Source organism: Mandrillus leucophaeus, unplaced genomic scaffold (assembly GCF_000951045.1).
Source record: "Mandrillus leucophaeus isolate KB7577 unplaced genomic scaffold, Mleu.le_1.0 Scaffold29, whole genome shotgun sequence".
Classification (NCBI taxonomy): domain Eukaryota; kingdom Metazoa; phylum Chordata; class Mammalia; order Primates; family Cercopithecidae; genus Mandrillus; species Mandrillus leucophaeus.
The window spans coordinates 3,742,647-3,751,619 of NW_012103031.1; the positions used below are offsets into that span (position 1 = coordinate 3,742,647).

General features: G+C 47.0%; 1 protein-coding gene across 1 annotated transcript in view; it reads left to right on the forward strand.

Annotated features, from left to right (window-relative positions):
- CCZ1B (CCZ1 vacuolar protein trafficking and biogenesis associated homolog B (S. cerevisiae)) overlaps window positions 1-8,973 on the forward strand; it is a 29,193-nt gene that overhangs the window by 7,247 nt on the left and 12,973 nt on the right. The window contains exons 7-9 of the mRNA XM_011985841.1: window positions 4,586-4,675; window positions 6,248-6,309; window positions 7,234-7,345. Of these exons, the coding sequence (XP_011841231.1) occupies window positions 4,586-4,675; window positions 6,248-6,309; window positions 7,234-7,345 (264 nt within the window). The remainder of the gene's footprint in view (window positions 1-4,585; window positions 4,676-6,247; window positions 6,310-7,233; window positions 7,346-8,973) is intronic.

Here is an 8,973-nt window from a genome sequence, read left to right on the forward strand (position 1 = left end):
GATTATTTAAAGCAGAACTAGGGTGATTTGGGTTAAAATTTCCAAGCAGAGGAGTTTAAAACTGGTTGCATGAAAGATGAAAGGCTGGGCGCAGTAGCTCACGCCTGTAATCTTAGCTCTTTAGGAGGCCGAGTCGGGCAGATCACTTGAGGTCAGGAGTTTGAGACTAGCCTGGCCAACATGGGGAAACCCCGTCTCTACTCAAAATACAAAAATTAGCCAGGCGTGGTGGCTCATGCCTGTAATCCCAGCTACTCGGGAGGCTGAGGCAGGAGAATCTCTTGAACCCGGGAGGCAGAGGTTGCAGTGAGCTAAGATGGCGCTACTACACTCCAGCCTGGCAACAGAGAGAGACTCAGTCTCCAAAAAAAAAAATGTTCCTATCAAGTAAGGTTTAGGAATCCTATTTTTCTTTTGGAGTTTTTTCCAAAATGACGAATGTGAGAAGCGGAATTTTTATAGCTTTTTCTTTTCTTAGAGACAGGGTTTATTGTGTTGGTCAGGCTGGTCTCAAGCTCCTGGCCTCAGCGATCCACCCGCCTCAGCCTCCCAAAGCGCTGGGATTACAGGCATGAGCCAGTGCACCTGCTTTCTTTTAAAGAAGCTAGAGTTCTTTTTTTTTAATCCAAGAAATCCATAGTGTTATACAAACCAGGAAATTACCTGCTATCGTCAAACTGTTTGTGTCCTGCAGTAGGAACAAGGTGGTCACAAGACTGCCCAGCATACGTGACCCCTGAGAGCTGGATGGCAACCGAGGCCGCGCACTTTTGGCCTAGAGTAGGTGGACAGAAGCCGTGGAGGCATAGCAGGGAGTGGCCGGGCCTCCCGCAGCTGTTCCAGGACCCTCAGGTTTTATATTCCCATTGACTATAGCCCACTTTCTTTTTTTTTTTTTTTTTTTTTGAGACAGAGTCTCACTCTCTTGCCCAGGCCAGAGTACAATGGCACGATCTTGCTTGGCTCACTGCAACCTCCACCTCCTGGGTTCAAGCGATTCTCCTGCCTCAGTCTCCTGAGTAGCTGGGATTACAGGCACGTGCCACCATGCTCAGCTGTTTTGTATTTTTAGTAGAGGCAGGGTTTCACCATGTTGGCCAGGCTGGTCTTACACTCCTGACCTCAGGTGATTTGCCTGGATTGGCCACCCAAAGTGCCGTGATTACAGGTGTGAACCTCCGCACCTGGCCTAGCCCCGTTTCTTAGTTAGGGGTGTGGCCATATTTTACTACTATAACGTGAGGTCAGCTAATAGAAAAGGCCAAACTAGTTCCCCTGAAATTTACTTTCCTTGCCAAAATCTTGTAGCTCCATTTTAAGGAGAGAAACAAGTTACTGTAAAGAAATTTGAATCCAGTTAATAAACAACTTGGTGGGTTTCCACATGAACTTTGTTATCTCCTAGGAAGACAACACAAATTCCTGGTGAAAACCCATCTACTTTTTTTTTTTGTTTTTTTTGCGGTGGAGTCGCTTTCTGTTGCCCAGGCTGGAGTGCAGTGGCATGATCGATCTTGGCTTGCTGCAACCCCTGCCTCCTGGGTTCAAGCAATTCTGCCTCAGCCTCCTGAGCAGCTGGGATTACAGGTGCGTACCACAACACCCAGCTAATTTTTTTGTGGAGATGGAGTTTCACCATGTTCGCCATGCTGGTCTCGAACTCCTGACCTCAAGTGATCCGCCTGCCTCAGCCTCCCAAAGTGCTGGGATTACAGGCGTGAGCCACCGTGCCCGGCCTCCACCTATTTTTTAATTTGACAAATTGTTTATGGGGCAACCTTCCACTGTACTGACTCTGCTGTAGTTGCTTTCTGTGATACGCACACGATGTTAGTAAGTGAAATACTGCCGTGGAATGTAGGAGATGGGAGGATAGTTGTGCTCCTGTAGCATCAGGTCTGCAGAGGGAGTGGCTCCTCCCCAGATGAAAATGACAGGAGGTGCTTGCAAGTGACATGCATCCACGGTGATAGGGAGATGTAGTGTGAGAAGCCGGAATCCAGCAGCAGTGGCCCATGGCCTTGTCTCCACCGAAAAGAGAAGAGCAGCTGAGATTCTGATCTCTGGGACGGACACAAGCCCTGCCGTGGGTGCAACCTCCTGAGAGTGAGGAAGAACGAAAGAGCAGAGGGTCCTCCAGGAGCTCATTCTGGGAGACGCTGGAGCCAGAGTGACCAGCAGCGTTGGCCCTTGGAAGCCTGGAGTCACAGGACAATCTGGCGCCCAGCTCCAGGGATCCTGCTGGCATTGTCATCTTGGAATAGCATCCGAGGGGTAGAGCAGGGCACAGCTCTGGTGGCTGCACAGAACTGTTCTGTTGTCACCTCCAGTGTGCTCGTGGGGGAGAGGTCAGTCCCAGGAAGTAGCAACAAAAAGAACCTTCAAGAAAAACAGCATGTTACTCCAGTTGCGATCACTTCCACCTGTCATCCCAGCACTCTGGGAGGCTGAGGCAGGAGGATCACCTGACACCAGGAGTTCAAGACCAGCCTGGGCAACATAGAATGTATCTCTACAAAAAATGCAAAAAAAAAAATCAGCTGGGCACTGTGGTGCGCACTTAACAGTCCCAGCTACAGAGACTACAGAGGTTGAGGCCGGAGAATCACTTGAGCCCGGAAGTTTGAGGTTGCAGTGAGCTATGATAGCACCACTGTACTCCAGCCTGGGTGACAGAGCAAGACCCTAAGAAAAAAACAGCACGTTTTGACGGAATTGCTCATTTAAATGCCAAGAAAGACTTTTAAACCAGGTGCGGTGGCACATACCTATGGTCCCAGCTACTGGGGAGGAGGAGGCAGAAGGATGGCTTGAGCCAGGAGTTACTTGGAGACCAGCCTGGACAATATAATGAGGCTCTGTCTCCACCAAAAAGGGGGAAATAAAAGAATTTGTCACAAGCAGAGTAAATATTACTCTTATGTATTTACTTAGTATATTGTTGTGATTTTTTTTTTTTTGACACAGAGTCTCACTTGCTCGGTCGCCCAGGCTACAGTGCCATGGCGTGATCTCAGCTCACTTCAACCTCCGCCTCCCAGGTTCAAGCGATTCTCATGCCTCAGTCTCCCAAGTAGCTGGGATTAGAGGCGCATGCTATCAGTCCTAGCAAAATTTTGTATTTTTTAGTAGAGCCGGTGTTTCGCCATGTTGGCCAGGCTGGTGTTGAACTCCTGACCTCAGGTGATCTGCCCACCTTGGCCTCCCAAAACCTGCTGGGATTACAGGTGTGAGCCACCGCGCCTGGGCACCTTCAGGATATTTCAGTGATCTTGAATAGAAAACCCCCAGATCCAGCCTCACTGTCTGTCTGTCTCTCTCCTTTTAAAAAACTGATTCCAGAGTCTGATGCCGGCTAGTTTCTCCGTGCTTTCTCCACGTGCTGCTCCTTCCTGCCTCATTTCAGATTAGACGGTTTGCCTGAAAGCTTGTTTTTCTCCTCCTCTCCTTTTTCTACACCGAGATGCAGAGAATTAAAATCCACGTACCTTTCTGAGACCTAGGATCATGTTCCCTGTCTACAGCACACCCATATTTTCCCGGGGGACTAGGGGAGAGAATGTGGGGTTACCGTATAACCCAGGAAGCTAAGAGACATCTGCTGCTAAAATGAAACAGTGTGGCTTTGGAGGTTTCCTGCATAATCCTACATGGAATTCAACCAGTCCGATCCCTTGTGACTTTTTATCTCAAATGGCTTGTAAAATACAAGACTACGTAGGAGTAGCCTTTTGCAGGTCAGGATGAAGTTCCAGTGCCTGGACTCCAGTTTAACTCTTTGCCTTCCTGAACTTCGCAGTCAGGAGGTGAGCCTCTTGATATAATGTTAAAGAAAAAAGCACCGGTAGTCGCAGCTACTCAGGACACTGAGGTGGGAGGTTCGCTTGAGCCTAGGAATCGGAGGCTGCAGCGAGCTGTGGTCACACCACTGTAATCCAGCCTGGGCAACAGACGAGACTCATCTCTTGAAAACTGAAAAAAGATGAGGCCAGGCACAGTGGCTCACATATGTAATCCCAGCACTTTAGGAGGCTGAGGCAGGAGCACTGCTTGAGTCCAGGAGTTCGAAACTAACCTGGCAACATAGCAAGACGCCCATCTCTACATAAAGTAGAAAAATTAGCTGGGCATGGTGGTGCACGCCTGTAGTCCCAGCTAGTCTGGAGGCTGAGATGGGAGGACCAGTTGAGCCCTGGAGGCTGAGGCTGCAGTGAGCTGTGATCACACCACTGCACCCGGCCTGGGTGACAGAGCAAGATGTTGTCTCAAAAAAAAATTTTTTTTTTAATAAAAAATGAGCTTTATCCAGAGCTGAAAATTTTTTGGAGAAGTTTGACAAAGTATACAACGTAAATTCAGATTTACCTCAGTGCTAAGAATTATGTTAGGGAAAAGGAAACTCATTTTGATCTCAGGTAGAAAAATAGATTGTTTTGAGTTTTATGTAGCTTTAGACTTTAAAAAGTTAGAATTTATTCTGTGTCACTAAAAATGACTTGAAAAAAAAATTTTTTTAAATGAGCTTTATCACAGCAGTGGAAAGACGGAAGACAATTCCAAAACGTTTAACCCAGTGCTTTTCTGATGTTCCAGGAGTGGATTAGAACAAGACGACATGAGAATTTTATACAAATACCTCACCACCTCCCTTTTTCCAAGGCACATGGAGCCTGAGGTACGATGGGGACCGTAGCTGCACACACTTACATCCAGAGGCACAGAGAGGGCGGGTGGAGTGCGATGGTGGTGCGTGAGAGCGTTTCTGATCATTGCTGATGTATATTTTGTCTTAGTGTGATATTTATGTCGTCGTGTATCAGTTAGCACAGAAAACCACATGCAGCTCTCCAGTGTGTGACATTCAGATGTGATACAGAAAGCATCTTTTTGTGTGGGTGCGTTGGTTTTTTGTGTGTTTTTGGTTTTTTTTTGAGACGGAGTCTCAAACTTTTGCCCGGGATGGAGAGGTTCAAGCGACTCTCCTTGCCTCGGCCTCACAAGTAGCTGGGATTTACAGGCGCCCGCCAACACGCCCAGCTAATTTTTTTGTATTTTTAGTAGAGACGGGTTTCACTATGTTGGCCAGGCTGGTCTTGAACTCCTGACCTCTTGGTCTGCCCACCTTGGCCTCCCAAAGTGCTGGGATTACAGGCATTAGCCACCACCCCCAGTCCAGAAAGCATGTTTTTAAGAGGAGTGAGTCATTGAGTAGAGGAAAAATTGGATTTTATTTTACTTTTAATTTATATATTTTATTTATTTATTGAGACAGAGTTTTGTTCTTGTCGCCTAGGCTGGAGTGCAATGATGCAATCTCCGCTCACTGCAACTCCACCTCCTGGATTCAAACAATTCTCCTGCCTTAGGCTCCCAAGTAGCTGAGATTACAGGTGTCTGCCACCATGCCCAGCTAATTTTTGTATTTTTAGTAGAGATGGGGTTCCACCATGTTGGCCAGGCTGGTCTCGAACTCCTGATCTCAGGTGATTCACCCTCCTCAGCCTCCCAAACTGCTGTGATTACAGGCGTGAGCTGCCGCTCCTGGCTGAAAAATTGGATTTTGGATCGGGTTCTAGGAACCTTTAAAATGCCAGTGATCTTTAAAACAGTCGACCTGTGTCGTCTTCTCCTCTATCAACATGAGACCTAATTTTCAGTAGATGTTTTAGTGCCGACCTGGCTTTCCACTCTAATACTGAATTTCCCGGTTTTCCCAGAGAACTTGTAAATGATATCACTGTGTTCTCCCGAAAGTATTTTCAGAGCTTAACACACAAAAATCATTGGGCTCAGCTGAACTCTCTCTCTCCGCTTGTTCGTTCCCTCCCTCTTGTCCTCCCTCTTTTTTTTTTTTTTTTTAGAGACGAGGTCTCATTGCGTTGACTTGTCTGGTCTCAAACTCCTGGGTTCAAGTAATCTGCCTGCCTCGGCCTCCCAAAGTGCTGGGATTATAGGCATGAGCCACCTCACCTGGCCAAAAATTGAAAACCTAGCCGGGTGTGGTCACACATGCCTATATCAGGAGGCTGAGGTGGGAGGACTGGTTGAGCTCAGGAGTTCAAGGCTACAGTGAGTCATTATCATGCCGCACTGCATTCCAGCCTGGACAACAGAACAAGATCCTGTCTCTAAAAGAAAAAGACAAATAGTATGGAACCAACTAGTAGATAATGAATGCTGTTTTTCAAAGCTTGGAAAATAAATAAAAAGTCTGATAAGTCATTCTCAACATTAAATTTATTTGCAGTTAGCAGGAAGGGATTCTCCAATAAGAGCAGAAATGCCAGGAAATCTTCAGCACTATGGAAGGTAGGACTTCTGTTCTTTGATTTAAGATACTGGGTTTTCTTTCTTCCTTTTCCTTTCTTGTTTTCTTGACTCAGAGTCTGGCTGTGTTACCCAGCCTGGAGTGCAGTGGCAAGATCTCGGCTCACTGCAACCTCTGCCTCCCAGGCTGAAGCGATTCTCATGCCTCAGCCTCCCCAGTAGCTGGAACTACAGGCACAAGCCACTATGCCTGGCTAATTCATTTTGTGTTTTTAGTAGAGACATGGTTTCATCATGTTGGCCTGGCTGGTCTTGAACTCCTGACTTCAAGTGATCTACCTACCTTGGCCTCCCAAAGTGCTGGGATTACAGGTGTGAGCCACCGTGCCTGGCCTGTTATCTTTTTGGTAAAGATAATATGGACGTTGAAATATCTTTGTGCCATCTGATTGACAGTAATCAACAAAGGAAAGTTTATGTTTCCAATGAGTTAAAACTTACTTTAGCATACCCCGCCTTTTTTTTTTTGTTTGTTTTTGAGATGGAGTGTCTGTCGCCCAGGCTGGAGTGTGGAGTGCAGTGGCACGACCTCAGCTCACTACAGCCTCCGCCTCCCGGGTTCAAGCAATTCCCCTGCCTCAGCCTCTCGAGTGGCTGGGATTGCAGGTGCCCACCACCACGCCGAGCTAATTTTTGTATTTTTAGTAGAGACGACGTTTTGCCATGTTGGCCAGGCTGCTCTTGAACTCCTGACTTCAGGTGATCCACCCACCTCGGCCTCGCAAAGTGCTGGGGTTATAGGCGTGAGCCACCATGCCCGGCCAGCATATTCTGATATGGTGTTATCCAAATAGCACCTGGCACCGAAAGCAACTGGTGAATATTAAGCAGGGATGTGTTCTGTTTCTAGATTCCTGATTCTAATTCACCTCATTGAATCACGCCATGTCTGTTCTTGCTTTTAAGATTTCTTACCGGACCCTTGAACCTTAATGATCCAGATGCAAAATGCAGATTCCCCAAAATTTTTGTAAATACACATGACGCTTATGAAGAGCTCCATTTAATTGTTTATAAGGTAACAACTTTTTTCCCTCCAGCGTTACTGATTAATACTGAAGTCGATCTTTCTTGCATGTGTACACGAGTGCGTATGCAAACCTCTTAAATGTTTCTTGGAAAAGATGTTGGAAGTTCTGATTATGGTAAAACTCAAAATGGGTGTTCTTCTAGAGTAATAAGTTTATTTTCAGCTCCTTTTAAACAGTTTTGTTATTAGTGAAAGAGGAACTGTTTAAGATGGTGATTCATAAATGTGTGAAGTCCCACGTGCTCTCAAACCAAAGGCTGTCAGAGGTTGGTGCTGCCTGTTCTCGAAATGGCTCCAGATGGGGGCCGTGGCCACGTGTCTGTGCATGTTGCTTTTGCTCTGATTTTAAGGCTATAGGCTTGCTAATTCCATAAGGATCGTATTTGTTTCTGTCAGGACATCATCTTGTAAGGATATGTACTCAGGTTGTGTTTCTAATTAAAGGCAGTTTTTGGTTCAAGAAAGAAGACGAGCATGTGTATGTGCTTCTCTTCTTTCCTGCCTGAGGCTGCGGAGAAGTTTTCATTCATAAAGGCTCAGAAATGATGCTGTTGGGGAACAGGAAGGAGCGGGGTGTGTCAGGATGAGGGAGTCCTGTCCCTCTCTGGAAGGTAGACGGGATTTGTCAGCCACGCCTGATGGAGGGCGGTGCCGAAACAGGCCTGGAATACGAGTGGCAACCCTGTGCTAAGGCAAAGGACCCACAGCCCTGCGGAAGCCCAGAGAAGCTCCTGACTTGGAGGAGGGGTCACCTGAGTTGTCAGAGTGTGGGGACTGGCCTGGAAAGGTGGGGAAGTGAAGTGAAGTATGGCAGAGAGGCCAGTCAGCCTCCCCTTCCCCCATCCTTACACAGATAGGCCTGCGGCTGAGCATCCATCCCTGGGTGACAAGTGAGGGTCTGTTTAAAGAAAGGAAACAGTCTGAAGAGACCCCGAGTGGCTAACGTGGATGTCTGCCCCTGAGAATGAGGTCCTGCTCATTCTGGCATTTCTGTCTCCCAGACGGAACTGAGACCTTCATCCTACTCTGAGTGAAGCCTGGTGAGCCTTCTCGTTCCCTCATTGTTAAATATGGCTGCAAAAACAAAAGTAGAGGTCTCAAAAGAAACAAAAATGATTCCGAGGACAGACAAGAACTTTAAAAAATTAGTATCCACTAATTAGAAGAGTTGTATCTATTAATAAAAAATTGAAATGGGCCAGGTGCAGTCCCAGCACTTTGGGAGGCCAAGGTGGGAGGATCACTTGAGGCCAGGAGTTGGGAGGCCAGCCTGGGCAACATAGTAAGACCCTGTGTCGACAGAAAAATGTTTAAAAATTAGCCAGGCGTGGTGGTGCTCGTCTGTAGTCCCAGCTGCTCAGGAGGCTGAGGAAGGAGAACCACTTGAGCCCAAGAGTTGGAGGCTGCAGTGAGCTATGATCACACCACTGCATTCTTGTCTGGGTGACAGAGTGAAACCCTGTCTCAAAAATAATGAAACTGGCATCAACAGTTTCATATCTAGCACCAGACATTATGTGACAGTGGAAGAGAGACTTTCAGAGTTCTGGGAGAAAATGAATTTGAGCATAGAGTTCTTTGCCACGCCAAGCTGTCAACCACAGATGAGACAAAAG